Genomic DNA, 19,739 nt, shown 5'->3' on the forward strand with positions numbered 1-19,739 from the left:
TAGTGTATGACTCAGATGTTCTCGCACGGATGGTGTGATAGCCTCAATCACATCAATCTATACCCCAGTATATTACAGGTTCTCTATTATTTTCAAAGATATTTATACAAAAGACAAAGAAGTGGATCAGAAGGCGCCGCCAACCTTCTCGACAATCCACATGGAAAGTCTCACATTCCATCCGACTCGTCTCTCCGTTCGCATCAGGTCGCCTCTCGAGACAGGGCTGGCATCTTTCTGGAGCCGCTCCGTCTCTTCATTCAGCTTCTGCTTGAGATCAGGATCATTTGTAACGACCACCGCACCAGTCTCAAGATCTAGGCTGTAGCTGCGCTTTGTGTAGTTGCTGCTACCGACGAAGGTGAGGCTGGGGTGTTCCTCGCGCGGCAGTGTAACCCACAGACCTTTGGCATGGTAGGTCCATCCGCCTGGCGTGCCAACAGTGCCCTTGCGCCACTCCTTCAGTTGAATGGAGTCGGTGGCATGTGCATCGGCGACGCGATCAAGGAAGCGGGCAGAGAGATGTGTGTATGCGGCTGGTAGCATTCCCGAGATTCCAGAGGAGCCAAAGAATCCATTTGCCCACGGCGAGGCCGTCAAAACGGTACCTTTTGTGGTGGTAGGAGTCCTTGAGGCGGTGGTTGTACTAGAAATTAGGAGGGAGGAAAAGACAGGGTGCATATTGAAGTAACCAGCTGTGAAGAGCCAGCGGGCACCGGCAAAGACTGATGAGCTTGACAGGAGATGGAGAATTGTCGTCACCGCAGGGTATTCGGTAGATGTGTCATCAGGTTGCATGAGAGAAGTAAACTGCGATACAGGGTATACATATGTTTGACTTGATGAGGAGGGAAGCGCAGGTTTGTTGTCAGAAGCCCGAATGAGCGGGCTCAGGAACGTCGAAGAATAGGCAATAAATTTTTGAGGCTCATCAAGAGGAGAGGGGGCCTTGTTTGTGGCAGGCCAGTCCAAAATATAGCTGGATCTGTTCTGAGGGTCTGGCAGCACCTGGAAGCTCAGACTGCAGATTGCATGGTGGATCCCAGCGTAATATTCAGTGAGCGCCTTGGAATCAAACACATGGTATCGATCTAGGCGACTGGTGAAGTATTCCTCGGATAGATTTGCTCTGCAAATATATTAGTATCTCATGTTCGTCCGGTCCGCAGGTAACATACCCCGATAGAATGATCTCGTCGTCTATCCCGTACAGCTTCATGTGCTGCAAGCCCCAGCCTTCGTTGATGCGGCGAGGGATCCACTTCTTTCTTAGACCTGTCAAATTTGGAGTATGAAACATCCGAATTTCGACTCGTTCAGGTCCGTACTCTTCAACCAACGAACATAGGAGCGATGCGCATGAAGCATTCGGTGTCTCCCGTGTGCCGCGCAGAGCGTCTGTGAGAATAGAAACTTTGAGATCCGGATTTGCGCGGAGAGCCTCGCTCAAGGTGTTGATAAGATCGTGTTCTGTCTTGCCGATGTATAGTGTAGAGAGGTAAATGCGCCGCCGGGCATTGCGGATTTTATTCTGCAGAACTGGGAGTTAGTTGCAGAATATTTTGAGACAAACATAACAGAACACACCTTCAATGTAGAATAGAAATTGGCAGGAGAGTCAATGATATGAATCTGAGACGCAGGCACCTCGAATCGGGGAGCAATGCGGTCTAGCTCCGCGGTGATTCCTGCTAGAGGTGAAGGAGCGGGTGCTGCAGTGGTGGCGCCTGTACCGGTATGCGCAGAAAATTGGCGAGCGCACAGTCTCTGACGCGCGACCGGGCGACGCCCAGCGCAACGAAGCCTTTGCCCTCTAATGCGACCAAACATGTCTGAAATATCCAAAGTCGAGGGTTTTCTGAATCGGGACATCCATGGTAGAGTGGAGTGCAAACAGTGCAAACACACCGCCCTCCTGCAACCTCAAATCGCCAATCTCTCGCATCCCATTCGCTCTAGCACAATATACCAGCAAAGATGTCGACTATTGTGAGGACGCTGCGCAACCTTCGTCGGGTTGGCTTCAAGGTTCGTATAATTGCGGCTTATGCTCTATAAAATCTCGGTTGCTAACATACTTGTACAGGATGCCGCCCACCAGATGCAGGTAGGTTACGGACGCCTCGGCCGGAACAGCAGGTCAATTGGATGAGCTCGAGACTAACCAGTGTCCCTGTTCGCTGTGGTATAGTACATCGGTATGTAGCCACTTCATCGATGTCTGCCCAGCAGTTGACTAACAATACGCGCTCTTACAGGTGATACCAAGGCCGGAACTCTGATCGGAATCGACCGCTTCGGAAACAAATACTTCGAGAACCTGGAGGAATTGCCTCGTAAGAAGAGTCTTCTCATACTATCACATTGAAACACGAAGTTCTAATGGTACTTCCCCGATTAGTCCGAACACGATGGGTCGACTACAAGGAGGCCGAATACGACGCATCCCACATTGAGCCTGGCTGGTAAGCGCTTCTCTCGGTGTACTGGGTCACCAATGCACCTGCGATTATGTGAAACTAACCTGGTCAAGGCACGCCTGGATCTCCTACCTCGTTGACGGGCCCCCGCACGCCGACAAGATCATGCAGTCCGGTTTCCGTCCCTGGGAGCAGTCTGACCACCTCCCCAACCCGACTCTGAGCCGCGCTGCATACAAGACTTACTCCACGTACGTGCTATGTCCCTGTGTGCGACATTTCGGTCTTTTCCGTGTATTGACTAACATCACCCTAGCACCCGGCCCAAGATCGCTGCCTGGACTCCCACCGCTGCTCCGCGGTAGATTTATTTGCAGTAGCAGAATCAATCCACTTGTTTTGCCGTTCAACTGATCCCGTTCTCCGATTTTCACCCATTGGCAACACATTCGTCGATTTGGGAAATGTATATAAAGACGTTTTGCGAGTAGTGCTTATTTTTTTTTTACGAAGAAAGTCCGTTTTTAAAATTGCGCCTCAATGAAATTTTAGTAATAGGCCCTCATGGTATAAACAAGGTATCTCGTCGAACAAAAAGAAAAAATCCCGTTCCTAGAGGCGGGGGCAAATGAAGTAGATACAAGAAGATACAGGATTTTGTTGCCTTTATTAAAGAACATAGACACCGGAGCCGATATTGGACCAGTGCCGAATTGGCCGTCGATCCTCCAGTTCAATGCACCACCAAAGCACTTCTTTCAGCTTTTCGACCTGCTCACCAGCCTCATATGCTCTCGACAACGCATACCATGCCTCGGAGTTGTCCCATGAGCTTCCGAGCTTTGTTAAGGCGGAGAGAAGCCCATACGCGCGATCGCGGGCGGCGAGACGATGCAGTTGCTTAGGCTCGACATCATGTGCAGATAGAGGAGCCTCTTCCGGGCCCGCATTCTCGGTCTCGCTTGATACCTTGAGATCGTCGGTCGAGATAGCCTTCGCGGACTTGGGCTTAGGGGTCTCTGACAGCAATGACAGCCGTGAGGCATTAAGATCCACGTCGACATTCGATGGCTCTGGAGCCAATTTCTGGTCCCAAATGTCTAAGAGAAGATTGGCGAGTCCAATAGTCGCCGTGGGGTGGTCCTGATAGCGCAGCAGCGCTTCCTCAAAGTGCCTGATGGCTTGATGGGGGCTCGATCGAGCCTGAGACAGGAGACCTTGTTCAGCGTAGACATCAGCCCAGAGCTCCTCGGAGCTTTTTGAAGCACCCCAGCCGCGCTTGCTAAAAGATCGAGCCGAGGATTCATGCGATGCGACAAGTGCTTCCACTCGCGCAGCTTGTTTTGAAGCTTCTTCGCAAGCTTCACGGGCATCGTCAAACAGAGACGCTCGGCGATAAAGACCAGCGATAACAAGCCAGATTTTGATGAGAAGGCCTAAGGCGTGCTTCTGGGATTGAACTAGAGAAAACTTCGTGACGGCGCTTGTAGGGGAGTCGAAACGGTGAGAGATTGGGAGCCGGATATCCTGCTTAGGTGGTTGTTCCTCGTGACCCGCAGGGGAAAGTACTTGTTTATAGTCCATGTTGTGTGCCATCACCGGCAGTGCTTGTTTGCCTTTGGTAGGTTGGATCGTGGACTCTGGTGTTGTGTTACCAGAAAATGCAATGCCGACCATTTCTGCGGACGTTTCACCACCATTAGGAAGCGGGGGCTCTTCAACACGCGGCCTCTCTTTTTTATGAAAGCTTGAACTTCGCTTTTTCAATTTTTTGGAGTCTGCCCTCCCGATTGTTGGCGGTCTTCCCTGGCGGCTGTGGGGATCTTCGTCCGTGACTTGGATTGACGGGGCATCCGTCATATGACCATTGGGAATAGCTGGGGTTGGTGGAATGATGGCATCAGAACCATTACTACGATCTGGTAGCTGAGTCGTTCTGTTTCGGCCGAAAATGCTTCCACGGAAGCTCTTGGTAGTTCCGGCAGAGCTCTTTGGTGGTACTAGGTGATCTGCCTTGGCTTTAGTCTCCCCAGCCTCGAGGTCCAGGTCCTGGAAAAGAGTGCCAAAAAGACTCAATAATTGTGTGCTGTGGTTGACAGCAGCTTCGGGCCCTTCCAAAAGCTCGATGAACGCAAGCTGTGTAATGCGAGTTTGGACGATGCGCTCTTTTTCTCTACCTTGCAACCTTGTGACAAGCGGGCGCTGGTTGGGGTTTTGCGAATGCCTCGATGAACGCCGTTCGCGATGGCCTTTCGAGAATAGTTCCCGGGGAAACTGCTCGAATGCAGCCTCACATGAACGCCCAGCAATCTCGAACTCTTGCTTCGCACTCAGCAGCAGCGCAAGTAGATGCCACAGAGATACCAAGTCACGTTCTTTGGAAAGATCATCAGAAACCGCAGTGGACGAGCTGCTTGGCGTCAGAGCTGACTTGACATAGTCAATTGCAGTGTCCAAATCTCTGTTCTCGGCCAAGACAAGGCCTAGAGTATAAAGTGAGGAATAGTTTGAGCTATTTCCCAATTCTGGAGCAAGACTCTTTTCGAGATAGTCGATCGCATCAGCTCTAATTTCATCGCGTGATTCGTTCACAGGGGTCCAGCTTGCCCAGCAGGCAAGTCCAACACCGATGGCTCGGTAGGAGGAGGCCAGCACAGAGGGAGGGATGTTTGGCAAGTTAGTATAATTGCCATTGACCCGACCGTTTGTGGGGGGTGCCTTGTTCTTCTCAATATACTCTCTTATCATTTCAGTCAGGTCTCGGGCTTTCTCTGCTTCTTCGAACGAGCCAAGACAGCTCAATAATGTGACTCCTTCAGAGAGGGTCTGCAGCAATATTTCATCCTTTTCTAACTCCCCGGACTCAGCAGACTTCTCTGCCCTTTCTTTGGCTGCAGTGACAATCTCGATGTAGGAATCGAGGGCCTTGACAGCAAGGTCAAAGTCTGCCAAGGCAGAATGAACGTGGAAGAGACGTCGGAGTACCAAATGAGAGTGGTAGGTCTTTGCCGCTGCCCGGTACAGAATCTAGAACAACAAGTTTTAGTGCATGCGATTTGATGAGATCCGTTGTTGGACTCACCTCTAAAACATTACGACCAACCGCATTTTGGCCTCCTTCGCCAAGGTCTGAATCCTGCCACCCAGGCCCACACAAGACTTGCCAGTTACTGATCACCTGCTCCACCCATTCCTCGACCTGCGAGTTCTGCGAGCTGGCCGTAGGAAACATGACTTCAGAGAGAAGATTGCGTTCGTAGATAGTCTCTACGCGGCGCAATTCACTGCAAAGTTGCGGGCGGTCCGGTCCATCGTTGGGGCCTGTGTATGTAAGCCCGCTCTGTAGAACTGCGGTGAGAAACCTGTAATAAGCAGTCCATACCAATGCTCGGGGAGCCGGCCCGAAGGAACCCTCATTCGATGGGTGGTTAGCAGAGACCCCCTGTCTCACGGTAGGATGAGCCGCCCACAATCTGAACAATTGCAAGGCAATTTCCGCATGTCTCAGGATTCGAATAGGGTGTATGTTTGGTTGCTTCGGCACTGGCCAAAAGGGCACCATTGCCCATAAGTGACTCGGACCAGTTCAGGAATTGCGGGGTGGTGATTGAAGCTAATTTGCCGCCGCTTAGCCACGGAATTAGAGATGCAAATGTCTCCAGTGCCTCATTGGTGTCTGCAGCGGTGGATTGTGCGGTTGCTGTTTTGCTGTCAGATCTAGAACTGGCTACATCCGGAAGTAAACAAAGTAAACATACCCTTGATGTAGCATCCCTTCACTAAACAGACCTCGGTCCACGAAGTAGGTTGCTCGCCTCCACTGGCCAAGCTATCAAGTGTTGCCGCGAAATCCTTAGGAAGACGCGCTGCCGAAAGTCCAGGTTCATTCAAAGCCCAATGTACCCACCCCAGACAGACCTGCGCTTGCAATAACTCTTGTGGTGATCCGTCATTATTCTCGATTGTCATCAACAGGGCCGGAATCAGCTCGACAAGGCTAGGCGAGGAAGAAGATGAGTCGCCGGAGGACTTTTGTTGAAGATAAGCAACCACACGCGATTCCGCTGTTGCGGTCTGTATTTGGCCTAGAGGCAGTTCGGTTAGGCTGAGATCAATAAACTAGGGGCTGTTGGCGTACAAGTCTTTTGTGGTGCGTGTTTTGTGACTTTTCGGATCAATTCGGGGATTTCATCCCATTTGCCCTGACTCCGCGCCTGGTCCAAGGCCGCGATATAGGCCTGTCCCTTCTCGGCATTGCCTCCCTGGTTCGCACGTGTCAACATAAATACTGGGTGGTATCAATGATTTAGAAGAAAAAAAATAGACTAGCAGACGTTGAACAAGACACAAGAGGACACTTACAGCCATGGTTCAGGAGAGTTGTGAATGATATAAAAGGGAGAAGATCAACCAAGCTTCGCCAACATCCCGAGGTCGCGAGTGTGAACATTGAAGCCTGACGATCGTCCAGGGGTGGAGAGCGATTACGTACGTGACGGTAATTTAACCTTAGAATACCGACAGTTGACGTTGGTCCGAGCTTTGATGGGAAAAAAAAAAGTTATCGATAAGAGACTTCCACCTTTTGTCTGCACTCACTTTTCTAGCAATTGGACTGATTTTTCGAGTGAGGTCCTGTTATACAGGTCTGTTCCAATAGCTATGTCTTCCACTACTTTGCGCGCCATCACGCATCGCCTCACAACCACTCCGGTCGAGCAATTACCCTCGATAGCTTCCTTCCTTGCGACTTCATTGACCGATTGCGCTGAGCTGCTCTCTACCCCTCAAACTCAGAAATCTGGAAAACCCGACTCCGATAATGCTGTCCAGATCCACAAACTGAAGACTGAGACTGGCGAGTCTGTTGCAGGACCGCAGTGTTGAGGGAAGATGGACCGCCGTTATTTTAGTGAAAGCTACAGTCGAAGCCGGTCAATGGGAAATCTTGCGCGGCTATGAGCCTATTGTCCGCAGCTTGATCAGCATCCTCGCTGTATGAACTAATTTGGGCCCCGTTATCTATGTTGGCACCATTGACTTATGCGTTTCTAGAAACCCGATCCAATCTCCACGAGAAAGATGTGTATTATCACACTAACTCGTATTTTCCACCTCACATACCAGTACCCAACACTTGTCCGTGAAATAACAACCCCGCAGCTTCCGGGATTCATTACTGCCGCCTTGAACTTGGTCTCTACCATCACGAAGACTTCCTTGGGCTCAATTAGAAAGCCGAAGCCTAGCACTCCTTTCATGGAAATTGTCCTGCACGCCCTGTTGGAATTGATCCCAAGACATATTACCATCTTCCGTCCGTTTGGTGCCCAGCTTCGAACTCTCCTTGCCGAAGTAATTGGCTCTTCTTCGCCTGCGTATTTCCCGGGGCATGTGATCGACGCAGCTGAGCAGCTGCTTGTCTCTCTCCACAAGTGCGCACCCAAGGATCAGGCGGGTTCCGGATGGAAAGATGATTGCAAGTCTACCATTTTGTCCATTCACCGAACCACAGACCACGTTTTCCGAGCCGTTGTAGAGCAGTGGGAGTCTGTCGATGCGACTCTGATGCACACACGGCCAAACTATAGCCAAGAAATGGGTGATGGGAGCTCAGATGGCCTTGGACTTCCAGGTTGGAGCGGATTGCACTCGGGCGTGGATAGGTTGATTGCACTTCTGCAGATTCTTTCTGGTTTCATCTCGATGCCATCCGCAGCTGCAGTTGCACTTCCCATTGGCTCTATCCTTGATCTAACCTCCCGACTTACTTCTGTTACTGTTCCGCCCAATGGCGCCGCGTCATCTCAATCCGGTATTCAGTTCAACCAGGAAATCAGCCGTGACGAGCGAGAGGCACTTTGGATGGAGCTGCCTCGCATTCACATTGCATGCATGGGCTTGCTTTCCAACGTTGTGGGTATATTGGCAACCAGCGCAACCGCAGTGACCCACACTATTCTAGAGCAGGCTGTGTGGACTTTCAAGGGCGAAAGGTTTAATAGAGACCTGCGTTCGGCAGTCTATGGTCTGCTTCGTTCTCTGGTGCCGGTGAACGGACCTGCGATGACGAAACAGAGCGTGGTGTCTCTGACAGACGTTCTACGCTCCTGCTGCAATGATATATTGCCGCCGACTGGAGATTCCAGCTCCACGGCAAATTCGGGCTCTGATTCTAAAGCAAAGTCAAAGGGCGGACAAGGGCAGCCAATGCGGACGCCTTTCTGAACCCTGATCTTCAGAAATCCCGCCAGGCACAAGCGGCCACTCCATTTTGGACGTTCAGCAAAATGCATCTGGGCTTTTGCAGGCAGTGTTCGTTTCTATCCCCGCGGAGCTTGTTCCGCCCTCCATCAGGGCCGAAATGGACCGCTCCATTATTTTGACGTCCGACAAGGATGCGATGTTTGCTAGCGTGCTCAACCCTGTTCCGGCAGTCAAGGGCCGTGGAGCTGGCTCGAGTATCATTCCATTCTTGACTAGGCCTTATGCTGATCAGATGGAGGTGGAGGCCCTGGTTCGTCCTAGGATGCCTGTCCTGATGACTGCGCCCGAGCTTGACGCCTATGTCGATGAAGACGAAGAAGTAGAAGACGAGGACATGGCCGATGATTCATACAACGCCCCCAAAGACTGCCGAATTCCTGAAGCAACCTGTATCGGTGCCCCTGCAAGTCCCGAAGTCAGACCATTCGAAGGCTGCAATTCCGGTACCTACTTTCCACAAGCGAACCTTCACCGAGGAATCCACAGCCGAGGAGTCAACACCGCAGAAGCAGGATGTCCAGACTAAGAAGGCGCGATTCGACGAAATCATCCCAGCCACCTCGAGCCAACAGCCTTTCTCTCAGACAGCCCCTGCAATCACCAAGACTGAGGCCCCAAAGCTTTCAACGCATGTGACAACTACGTCTACGACCGTGACCGCGCAGGCTCCACAGGAGGCTGTTGAGGATAGCGATGATGAATTGCCCACGTTGAATATCGAGTCTGACACCGACGAAGAGGATGACGATGTCACAATGGAAGGGTAGACGATGTAATTATAGGCCTTATAACAGCTTGAATCGATCATGTAATTTACTCCATGCACATGAATGACTTCAAGGATCTTGAAAGTAATCTAAAATTTTATATCTATCAATTCTATAACACCCGTATGCCGCTCCCCCAGTATGTACCATCACTCCAGTACCGGAACCAGGGCTCATTCCAGCACCACCAACCTTGGCCCTGTAGGCCAAATCCCAATGCACGAAGTGGACTAATTGGAATAGGCTCCATCAACCATAAGCCACCCTTGGCAAAGTCATCCGCGATGAGGCCACCTGAAATCATCAACCAACAGAATACAAACACAAAGTTTGCCGTTCGTCTCAGCCATCTAGGAGTACGAGCAAAAGGCAATTTTGGCAGAACCGATGCCTTGAAAAACTGCTCTGCCATGATTGCAATACCCTGCAAAGCGAAAAATAGGAATGGCCCAGAGACCGGGGATGTATCTTCAATCTGAGTATGGCTTCCACAGGCATGCACAAAGCCGCTAAGACCAAAGGCCACCATCACGTAAGTGACACGACGGACTTGCAGATGGGAAGCCAAGCCGGCCGGAAGCACGGATAAGATCCAGCGTGCTGAAGCTACGAATCCGTACCGGAAAATTTGGTGCCACCAACGACCCCAGCAGCCCGCCAGCCCTCCATCAAGGACTGTGGTGAAGAATGGGCCGAATGCATCGGAATACAGCCATGAAGCACCCAATGGTGCGGCGGTCAGATTCTTAGCCCCGTTGGGGAATGCGAGAGATAGCCCCAGGAAGAATATCGGATTGAGTGATGTCACGAACTCAATAGCAACGTAAACGCTTATGGCACTGTATAAACGACGACAGAGCTGGGCTATGGCAGGATGCAATGTAATGCTTGTGAAGTAGAAAAATGGAAATGGTAACAGTGAATCAGCTGAAATGAAGCCTCGAAAGTAGGTATCTGGCATCAGGATTATGACTTTCAAGGCGTCCAGCACAAGGTAAGATATGAAGAACTTGCGAAAGGCAGCCTGCAGGCGGTGTTTGCCGCTAGGATATGTGGAGGGGTCATGTGCATTGACTCTGCCCATGAATCCTGAATGCAATTGTTTGTGGATTGGTCGTGGAAGAGGACCCAGATGGGAAGCCCGCCAGTTCCATTCTGGCCCCCTCAGGTTGAAGAGTAGCCCAGCGGACCACTCAAGACGATGCCAAAACTTTTCGGGATATGACCGCCAAACAAAAAGGTTGTTGTCCCGTTGGGTACACGTTGGGTCGCCCGAGTCGGTCGACTTTCTGACAGTACTATTTTCAACCTCGGCATCATTTTGAGACTTGATATCCAGAGGCTTCCGTTCAATGCGCTTGAAATCATTTTCAAGGTCTGTAAACACAAACAACGTGGCATTCCATACTAACCACCACGCGGTCATCAGGCCAAGCATGTAGCCATTTCCTCCTATAATTGCCCGTCGGTTTTGTAAATTTTCAATTGCAATTGCAATGCAGAGGACGAAAAGGCCCTTTCGAACAAATTGTCCGCCCCTGCTGCGAGGAATGACCAGACCTATCAAAGGTAAAATGTTGATGATGACAACATGATATAGGAAAACTGGCTTAAAGATCCCCTGTTCTAGTAGGCTATCTAGTCGCCCCTCATAGTTCTTGGCTAGATCCGTGTAGGAGCCATAGCGGGGATCAGCCATGTGGGACACAGGCCACTGTAATGCCTCGGTAGCACGAAGTACCTGGAGATGCGCTAAAAATTCACCGACTGGGTATTTGAGTAAATCAACACTTTCCACAGACAAATATCCTTCAGTGAGCGTCGGGGATGAGAAGATTTTATTGGATGTATGTTGGGCAATATATAACACGAAAATATAGGGGACGTTTGTTAAGAAAAAGGAAATATATCATCACGTGCCTTAAAGTAATGACTGCTAATGCCTTAGGCCACAATAAGTCCATTGTCCATTCCCTTTACAAGGTACACCTACCATACATACGACTTATCTCCTCGAAAACAGAAAGAACTTGGAAAACCAATTTGTGAAATTCAGGACCAATACGTTAGATAGATAATGAGGTTGATTCTACAAGAATCTATATTTAGCTGTTGAAAGCGTTGGGAGGAGCTCCTTCATTGACAAACCCACTACCCATCTGCACTATTCTTATTCTATGGAACATACTCCGTACTATGCGTGGAAATAGACGGCCTGCAGCCTGACTAACAGGAACGTTTTCGACGGCTTCTAACTCCGATAGGGTTATATTGGGGTCCAACGTTTGTTCAATATCTTCTTTAATCTTCTTGGTGGATCAGTATACTTCGGCTTCTTATATCCGCAAAAATGGCGTTTAACGACATTGGGGGTAGATTAGCCTTGATCACCGGCGCATCGGGAGGGTAGGCATGATACTGACCATTTATACAAGGACATGAGGCTGATTTGCGTCAATTCTCTGGTCTCAGAATCGGAGCAGCTTGCGCACACCAACTTGCACAACATGGAGTTCATCTCGCTTTGACCTACTCGACCAATTTGACATCCTTGAACAAAATTGTCGCAGATATACACTCCAAGAACGCCACGCAGAAGCTTCGCATTTCAATCCACCAGGTTGATGTTGGGTCTAGCGATGAAATCGAGACTATGTTTCAACAAATTGATGTTGAGCATGGTCAACGACCGGACATTCTTATATCAAATGCTGGATATGGCAAGCGAATTCCCGATGTGTCGAATATCTCGCTCGAGGAGTTTGATCACACTATGAACATCAACCTGCGCGCTGGATTCATTCTTGTCAAAGGGGTGGTAGAGCACATGAAGGCGCAGAAGTGGGGACGGATCATCTTCATGTCCTCCATCGCCGCTCATGGCGGAGGAATTAACGGTTGTCGTAAGTCCACTACCCTTGGTCTACTATCCTTGTATTTATCGAAAGCAACTTCTGATTCAAACTTCCATTCTAGACTATGCAGCCTCCAAGGGTGGTCTTACGGGTATGATGAAGAACCTCTCAACCCGCCTAGCAGAGCACAACATTAGCGTCAACGACGTGGCCCCAGCTATGATCGGTGACACCGGCATGCTTTCCTCTGCTGCGGCATTCCCCGAAGTGGTAGAGGGTATCCCCTTAAAGCGGCTAGGAACTCCAGAAGAAACAGCGAACGTTGTTACTATGCTAGCGAAGACTGGGTACATGACGGGCCAGAGTCTCCTCCTAGCTGGAGGGTTGAAATAGTTTCTAGAATTAAGGACAATGTATTTACACAATCTTGGATCTCAACAGCGCTCTTGATATCTTCTATGCCGGAAAAATAAAAAGTATTGTTTTACGCAGTTCATGGTGTTCATCAGAGGCGGTGTTGGAGATTTTATTTCAGAAATACTACTTTCGAAGACTGGGACAAATCACAAGGTGAGATGAGGCACAAATGCCATGTCCCTATAGGGATGTTGGGAGAGAAGCCGTGATAGTAATTGGTTGGTCCATCCGAACTTCCAATCTAAGAATATTGGCCAGGGATACATAGTATTTTATGATGGGATATGGCGATATTGAGTGACCCGAGTCCACCGTGGCTGTACACCTGGGTTGTCAGCTGCGCATTCTATACTACGTAAAAAATGTATGAATATAACGAGATATCAAATTGAAATTACATATATCTGAATCTTGCGTACAATCTGTGGGCATAAATCATCCAGAAAGGCTAAGGGTAATTAAATCAAAGCAACAGACCCTTCCAATCATTACCTGCCTCTTAGTTTAAACAGGCAGAACAACCTTGACGCCCATGTACTCGCGTTGGTGCATAATCTTGCCATCAATGACGACCTGGTCAGCACCGACTCTGTTGCGCTCTTGATCCGTAGGATCCGTAGCGGTAGCGATCTGGATTTCGCGCCATTGACGGTTGGTAGGCACAAGCTTCCCTTGGGATGTGAGATTCTTGAACTCCTTGTAGACACCCTGTTCCTCAACGCAGCCCACTCTTTGAATAAGAGGAGAATCTACGAAAGATGATGTTAGCGTGGTCCTTACCCATTTGCCTTGACCTCAATCTACTAACCTGTTGCAGGACCCATGCGCAAATCACCAACAGAACTGTTGAAAAGCACCAGCGAGAGACGCTCCTGCTGCAATTGATCGACAGGAGGCTTGTAAACACGGTGACGAGTAGCCTTAAAATGGCCACCAGAAACAATCTCCAGGGTGTCACCGATGTTAATGACAAGCGCACCGGGTTTGTAGGGTACGTAGTACCACTTTTCATCGCGGCCCCAGATCTGGAGACACGAAATGGGGACAGAGAAGAGCAATGTTGTCAGACCAAAGTCGGTGTGACCGTGCATACGCAGGCCCTTGGATGCCTCTTCAGTCTTCTTCTGGACGGGGCGGAAAAGTGCATGGCGGAAGTAGCCCTCGCCAGTTGGACAACCGTGTGACTGAACGTTGTCCCAGAGATAGTCGTCGGGTAACTCGAGGACGCGGGAGAACAGAGTCAACAGGCGACGGTTGACGGACTTCGTCAGATAGTTGGCGAACTCTTCGATCTCGTCCATAAAGGGGTGGAGGCACGTGGGCACACGGGTGATATCGTTCCAGTCTGGTTTGTACCAGTTGAACTGCTCAATGCCGTCTTCGGGTCCACGCTCGCGCTAATCACAAAAAGGGAGAGTAAGTACAGTGTTGGATTTTCTTGATGCATGAAGGAGACTCTCTTACCTTGAATCCGTAAGGGTGTTTGTAGCCTGACCAAACACCGGTTTCAGGATCGAACAGAAGGCGCTTCTTGTCCTCTTCGCTAATGTTTTGGTATAGGTACTGTGCAAGAGAGAATTGGCGGTGGAGCTATTGTAATGGATACGTTGTTAGCAACGTTGGTCTTCGAAATATCCTGGGAGCTAAGACTTACCTGCTCTAGGGAGACTCCGTAGTTTTCGAGGAAAAGAAATCCATCATCACGAATGGCAACCTTAACCTGCTGGACAAGCTTCTCGACAACGGCAGGGTCATCCGAGTCCATCAAAGAAAGATCAATGGAACTAAGCTCGGCAAAGTTCTCCTTTTGCTGGGTAACTGGCGGTGGTACCCATGTTGGGACAAAGGGTTTGCCAGGCAGGTCAGGCGCAGGAGGATTGAAAGGAGCTGAACGCGGCATGGTGATATGATATATATGCAAATAATGTCCAATGTTGTGATCGATGCTGTAGACAAAACATGGAAGATTGAATCTGTTCGAGTTTTATATCTTTATACTAATCTGATGAAGAGACTTGAAACCTTATCTGTGTATCCGATATCCGGGGAGGTAAGTCTGGCATGCTTCATTCAGTTAGATTGAATGAGATGAGAGCAGGAGGGTTATCGACATCCGCTAGTGCGCCACGAGTTTTGGGGGTGATAATCGTCATGTTTGGATGCTCCCTGTTGCATTCCCCATTTTCTCCGATATTTCAGCTCACTGTTTGTTATCATAAACTGAACCTTGGGGGCTCCTCTGCCTTAGCGCATGTATCGCCCTGGAGCCCTGGAGGTGTTTCCTAACTAGGTAAATCTTAAGCATAAACTATAAAGTTGGCGCTAGACCCAAGTTAGGAAAGGATTTACACCAGGGCATTGCCGAGGGTCAGAGGCGCAGACAAGCGCTGATTGCGGCCACATGGGAAATATTGATTACTAGGCGGGGATTTACGCACTGATAGACATTTCGAGGAACATGGCCGCAATTCTCTACCCAAAATCATGTGCTCCTCCCATTTCTCGCTCCTCCCACTCCTCCCGCCATACTGGAAGAGGGATATCGAATCAGCTAGTACCAAGAAAAGACTGCTCCTCCATAACGATAATGAGAATTGCCCCTCTCCTTGGTTGGCAAGATGCCTCGGATAGAAAGGAACGAGGGGTGGCTTGAGGAATTTAAACAAGCTTATTGTCTAGTACTTCTACATTTCAAATTTCCTGACACACTATTGAAACTGCACCACCAAGGAACTCCAATACCCTTCAAAATCATCAACGAAGATGTCCCGTCAACTCATCTCGAGCGAGAAGTTCCCTACCAAGCCTCATAACTGTGAGTATCTGCACGCAAAATACCTTAGATTCTGTTGAGGAATAAATATGGAAAATTACTAAACAATCTATTTAGGCCCTGCTGTCAAAGTTCCCGGGCTAGTCTTTTGCGCAGGCCAAACTGCCACGGGAGAGATTAAGCAGGCTACTGTAAGTTCAATTGCACAAGCAGTTATCGCATAAGGCAATGGCTGACTCTTTGTTGCTTTTACATAGAGAATCGTTCTGCAGAACCTGAAGGAGGTCCTGGAGCTTTCCGGTTCTTCCCTTGAGCAGGTCGTCAAGTACAATGTCTACCTCGCTGACATGAAGGATTTCGCCGCTATGAACGAAGCCTACATCGATTTCCTCCCACAGCCAATGCCATCGCGCTCATGTCTTCAAGCGGTTGCCCCTGGAAATGGTACCGTCATTGAGATTGAGTGTATCGCACAAGCTTAAGTTATGATATCATGGAAATGGCTAGAATATAGACGAAAATTGAAACTATTTTTGAATAGGATATCAAGCTTCCATATTAGGTAGAGCGAGATAACCAATATACTATGTAATTGTATATCATGTAATTGTAAACTAGTATAAACTAGTATATAGTTAGTTATCATCTTAATCAAGCGCAATATTCTACTAGGAGTTAAATCTAGCCCAAATTATGTATTGTGTGCCCACCTAAGCTTCTGTTCATTAAATAAACCAGGTGAACAGATAGGACGATGATTTCCTTGAGCAATGCGTATTGTCCTTTTTTCCCCTCCATTTTGGCTAGAGTAAGAGAGTCTGCTTTGGGGGATGAAAAGGACTAGTCTCTTACTTTCCCATATCCGAGCCAAGACATGGAGTCGGATCGGAGGTTCTCCGAAATTGAAGTTGGATTTAATTGAGTACAATTGCATTGAACCCCTATTCGTCTATTTAAAATTTATATAAAGTCTATCTTAAGGTATCACGCAATCGTCCTCTCATGAACGAGCAATATCAAACTCTGCCATGTACCAGTTTTGAATGGCCTTGGTGTCACCAGTAATGGCGACGGTATCATATAGCTCCCGAGCCTCTTTAGCCGCCGTACCATTGTTGACCATACGACCGGCCCACTTCCCATGTTTACGCGCAGCAGCAATAATCTTATCAACAGCAGAAACAAATTCAGGTTCATCGCCGCGAGCAGGTGTGTATCCAAGCAGAGACTGGGCAAGATCGTTGGGGCCAATGAAGACAAGGTCCACGCCTGGCACAGCGCAGATAGCATCGACGTTCATGACTCCGGCACGAGTCTCTATTTGGATCATGGAGATGATGGTCTCGTTGGCGGACTTCATATACTCGGGAGTTGTGAGGCCGTGGCCGATTGCGGGGAAAGCCGAGCCCTGGCCTCGCACACCCTGGGGAGGGAACTTGGAAGAAGCGACAATTTGTTCTGCCTCTTCAGCATTGTTGATCTGGGGAACCATAATACCATGGGCACCGGTATCGAGGGCCCGCTTGAGGATATCGTGGGCAGGGCCACGGATGCGGATGACCGGGGAGACGCCGAGGGCGGAGATGGCAGCGACGGAGTTATGCATGGCATCGTCACCAATGTGACCGTGCTCGCAGTCAATAATGATACCGTCGACACCGGTCAATGCAACGATTTGGGCCTGGCGGACGGAGGGGATGGCCATGAAGGTCATGAGCGGAAAATCGCCGGCCTTCATCTTGTTGAGAAGCCTCAATCGAGAGTTATCGATCGAGGTTGTGAGAGCAGTAGGGTAGGCCATTGTGATGGTAGAGGTATTAGAGAATAGAAGCAATAATTTGGAGTTATTGGAGGTTTGAGAGTGAGATGGAGAGGGCAGATGTCGATAAAAAGCCAGTTTAAATATCGTTTATTGACTTACGTATAATGAGACAGACCCCTCATTCTAGACTGAAGATAAATAAAATCGAATAAAATGAGGAGCTTTAAGATGGTAAACATGAGCTCTTGCATGTAGTTAGGGCACACTGGTAACAAACCTTTGGTGGCTTATTGCATTTTACCTAGATACAATTCGGATTAGCGGCCCTCCTGGCGTTCTCGGATATCGTAGGGGCTCATTCCCGTAAATGTGAGATTTGTCTTAATGGCCGCTAACAAGGTCTGTCCGAGAGCGGAGCCCACCTGCACCTCCTCCCCAAAACTTCTTACCGACATGCGAGAGCTCCTCCCAAGCCTAGCTCAATGCACCCCAGATTTCAACCAAACTCTACATCCAGGGTAATTGACTACAATTGGACAGTTAGCTACCGGGCCCCCCTTCGTACGCCTATCTTGAGGGCTATCTACTCGTCTCTCTTATCAACTACGAATGACTGAATCTCGACAAATCTCGACCAATCAATGCCTCGAAATTCTTTGAAACGGAGGTCAAAGGCAGCGACTGGGTTGAGCTATATAGGGGAGCTCAAGTATTGTCTATAAGACACAGCCTGCAACCTGCAACACTCCCTGTGCAACATACTCCATCGTTTATACTTGCTGTGGTCTTGGCAATCAGCAGAAGCACCACCTCCACCCTGACCCCCCCCCCATGTTCTCCCCTATGGACAAGAAACTGTCTGTCCTGAACGAAGACAATGTCTCGTCGACAGAAGGGCAAGTCGATGCCTACAACCGCTTGCCAGAATCCCTTCGCACACTCAGCGACGATGACTTGAACAATCTCAACAAGAAGATTGTCCGCAAGGTTGACTTGTTCGTCCTTCCAACCATTGGCATCCTGTATATCCTCAACTACATCGATCGCCAAAATTTGGCAGCTGCTAAACTTCAGGGCATCATGGAAGACTTAAACATGTCGAACGAGCAATTCGCCACGGCTATTTCCATTCTCTTTGTCGGCTATCTACCCTTCCAAATTCCCAGCAACCTCATCATTACAAAGGTCTCCCGACCAGGCATGTATATATGTGGTGCTGTGGTGCTCTGGGGCTGTATCTCGGCTTGTACAGCCGCGGTCACGACATATGGTCAACTCCTCGCTGTTCGAGCGATTCTCGGAGCTGCCGAAGCTGTTTTCTTCCCCGGAGCCATCTATTACCTCTCTGCCTGGTACACAAAGAGGGAGCTAGGGAAGCGTATTGCCGGGCTATATATCGCCCAGCAAGTCGGTAATGCCTTCGGCGGGCTTTTCGCCGCAGCTATCCTACAACTTGATGGGCACCACGGCATCCGCGGCTGGCAGTGGCTATTTATCATCGAGGGCAGCGCCACTGTCGGAATTGGCATTATCTGCGCCTGCATCATGCCAGAGTTCCCCCACAATAGCCGCGTCCTCTCCCAGCTTGAACGCGACTGCGCCGTGTGGCGTATTGAGTCTGAAGCTGGTGCTGCAGAGGGCACAGAGGACGAGAGCGCGTTGAAAGGGTTTTCCAAAGCCCTTTCAGACCCAAAGCTGGTGCTCCTCATCCTTTGCAACATGCTATCCCAAACCCAGGGCTCCATCGCCAATTACTTTCCCACCCTTGTGGGCTCGCTCAACTTCTCCAGCACTCTCAGCTTGCTTCTCACGGCACCTCTCCTATGTCCTTGCCGGCATAGTCTACTACGGTCTCATGTTCTACTCCGACCGAAAGAATACCGTCTACCCAATCATCCTCCTTTGTATCGCCATCTCGATCCCGATGTACATCATTCCCATTGCGAGTACAAACGTTGGTGCCCGCTACTTTTCCATGATGATTCTACCCTTCGCCTCCGTGGGTCCTCAGCTCCTCCTCTACAAAACCATCAACCTGCACCTTGCACGACCCGTCTCGAAGCGAGCGGCTGCCTCAGCTTTAGTTAACGCAATCGGTGGTACATCCAATATCTGGACCTCGTACCTATACTTCGGAGAGCCCCATTTCTATGCTGCATTTGGCACGCTTATGGGTGCTGCTATTCTGTTCGGATTCATAATTACTGTATACCGATGGCTCGTCCTGCGCGAGAACAAACGTCTGGACTCGGGCGACCCCTTGGAAATAGCCAAGGTGATCAAGGGTGGCGTCACAGAGGAAATGGTACAGCTCAACTGGCGCTACGAGATGTACTGATTACGTTGTTTTGTATTATATTACTCTTCTATTGCTGGAATCCATATAAGTTTGTGCCACATGGTTATGGTATATTCTAGCTTAAGTAGTAAATGAATATAACAATGGAATATAGTTGAAAATGACTGGGCCTCTCCAAA

The 19,739-nt window shown here is 49.4% G+C and overlaps 12 protein-coding genes across 12 annotated transcripts; 7 read left to right on the forward strand and 5 right to left on the reverse strand.

Annotated features, from left to right (window-relative positions):
• Positions 1-126: 126 nt before the first annotated feature.
• Positions 127-1,830, reverse strand: N7519_006899 (CDP-diacylglycerol--glycerol-3-phosphate 3-phosphatidyltransferase; the record flags this gene model as incomplete). Its single annotated transcript, XM_057293675.1, has 3 exons — positions 127-1,129; positions 1,179-1,531; positions 1,588-1,830. The coding sequence occupies 3 exons, from the start codon at positions 1,828-1,830 to the stop codon at positions 127-129; spliced, it is 1,599 nt and encodes a 532-aa protein (XP_057148486.1).
• A 147-nt stretch (positions 1,831-1,977) lies between these two features.
• Positions 1,978-2,785, forward strand: N7519_006900 (complex I NDUFA12 subunit family protein; the record flags this gene model as incomplete). Its single annotated transcript, XM_057293676.1, has 7 exons — positions 1,978-2,028; positions 2,087-2,107; positions 2,192-2,198; positions 2,259-2,336; positions 2,402-2,465; positions 2,534-2,671; positions 2,737-2,785. 7 exons carry the CDS (start codon positions 1,978-1,980, stop codon positions 2,783-2,785), a joined length of 408 nt encoding a protein of 135 aa, XP_057148487.1.
• Positions 2,786-3,089: 304 nt separating this feature from the next.
• On the reverse strand, positions 3,090-6,703 carry N7519_006901 (uncharacterized protein; the record flags this gene model as incomplete). Its single annotated transcript, XM_057293677.1, has 5 exons — positions 3,090-5,447; positions 5,503-5,862; positions 5,891-6,120; positions 6,179-6,505; positions 6,559-6,703. The coding sequence occupies 5 exons, from the start codon at positions 6,701-6,703 to the stop codon at positions 3,090-3,092; spliced, it is 3,420 nt and encodes a 1,139-aa protein (XP_057148488.1).
• Positions 6,704-7,082: 379 nt separating this feature from the next.
• Positions 7,083-7,307, forward strand: N7519_006902 (uncharacterized protein; the record flags this gene model as incomplete). Its single annotated transcript, XM_057293678.1, has 1 exon — positions 7,083-7,307. One exon carries the CDS (start codon positions 7,083-7,085, stop codon positions 7,305-7,307), a length of 225 nt encoding a protein of 74 aa, XP_057148489.1.
• Positions 7,308-7,502: 195 nt separating this feature from the next.
• On the forward strand, positions 7,503-8,648 carry N7519_006903 (RIX1/PELP1 family protein; the record flags this gene model as incomplete). The annotated part of the gene is made up of 1 exon (XM_057293679.1): positions 7,503-8,648. One exon carries the CDS (start codon positions 7,503-7,505, stop codon positions 8,646-8,648), a length of 1,146 nt encoding a protein of 381 aa, XP_057148490.1.
• A 136-nt stretch (positions 8,649-8,784) lies between these two features.
• On the forward strand, positions 8,785-9,454 carry N7519_006904 (uncharacterized protein; the record flags this gene model as incomplete). Its single annotated transcript, XM_057293680.1, has 2 exons — positions 8,785-9,094; positions 9,174-9,454. The coding sequence occupies 2 exons, from the start codon at positions 8,785-8,787 to the stop codon at positions 9,452-9,454; spliced, it is 591 nt and encodes a 196-aa protein (XP_057148491.1).
• Positions 9,455-9,566: 112 nt separating this feature from the next.
• On the reverse strand, positions 9,567-11,153 carry N7519_006905 (wax synthase family protein; the record flags this gene model as incomplete). The annotated part of the gene is made up of 1 exon (XM_057293681.1): positions 9,567-11,153. One exon carries the CDS (start codon positions 11,151-11,153, stop codon positions 9,567-9,569), a length of 1,587 nt encoding a protein of 528 aa, XP_057148492.1.
• Positions 11,154-11,804: 651 nt separating this feature from the next.
• On the forward strand, positions 11,805-12,702 carry N7519_006906 (SDR family NAD(P)-dependent oxidoreductase; the record flags this gene model as incomplete). The annotated part of the gene is made up of 3 exons (XM_057293682.1): positions 11,805-11,860; positions 11,927-12,357; positions 12,431-12,702. The coding sequence occupies 3 exons, from the start codon at positions 11,805-11,807 to the stop codon at positions 12,700-12,702; spliced, it is 759 nt and encodes a 252-aa protein (XP_057148493.1).
• A 528-nt stretch (positions 12,703-13,230) lies between these two features.
• Positions 13,231-14,626, reverse strand: N7519_006907 (uncharacterized protein; the record flags this gene model as incomplete). Its single annotated transcript, XM_057293683.1, has 4 exons — positions 13,231-13,475; positions 13,535-14,123; positions 14,191-14,316; positions 14,381-14,626. 4 exons carry the CDS (start codon positions 14,624-14,626, stop codon positions 13,231-13,233), a joined length of 1,206 nt encoding a protein of 401 aa, XP_057148494.1.
• Positions 14,627-15,489: 863 nt separating this feature from the next.
• Positions 15,490-15,981, forward strand: N7519_006908 (RidA family protein; the record flags this gene model as incomplete). Its single annotated transcript, XM_057293684.1, has 3 exons — positions 15,490-15,541; positions 15,617-15,690; positions 15,757-15,981. The coding sequence occupies 3 exons, from the start codon at positions 15,490-15,492 to the stop codon at positions 15,979-15,981; spliced, it is 351 nt and encodes a 116-aa protein (XP_057148495.1).
• A 518-nt stretch (positions 15,982-16,499) lies between these two features.
• N7519_006909 (HpcH/HpaI aldolase family protein) lies at positions 16,500-17,300 on the reverse strand (the record flags this gene model as incomplete). Its single annotated transcript, XM_057293685.1, has 1 exon — positions 16,500-17,300. The coding sequence occupies one exon, from the start codon at positions 17,298-17,300 to the stop codon at positions 16,500-16,502; it is 801 nt and encodes a 266-aa protein (XP_057148496.1).
• Positions 17,301-18,092: 792 nt separating this feature from the next.
• Positions 18,093-19,599, forward strand: N7519_006910 (uncharacterized protein; the record flags this gene model as incomplete). Its single annotated transcript, XM_057293686.1, is given in 2 exon segments — positions 18,093-19,086; positions 19,103-19,599. 2 exon segments carry the CDS (start codon positions 18,093-18,095, stop codon positions 19,597-19,599), a joined length of 1,491 nt encoding a protein of 496 aa, XP_057148497.1.
• Positions 19,600-19,739: the final 140 nt, after the last annotated feature.

This window comes from Penicillium mononematosum (genome assembly GCF_028829835.1).
Source record: "Penicillium mononematosum strain IBT 11891 chromosome Unknown utg000003l:1.0-8172316.0:1.0-8177699.0, whole genome shotgun sequence".
Classification (NCBI taxonomy): Eukaryota; Fungi; Ascomycota; class Eurotiomycetes; order Eurotiales; family Aspergillaceae; genus Penicillium; species Penicillium mononematosum.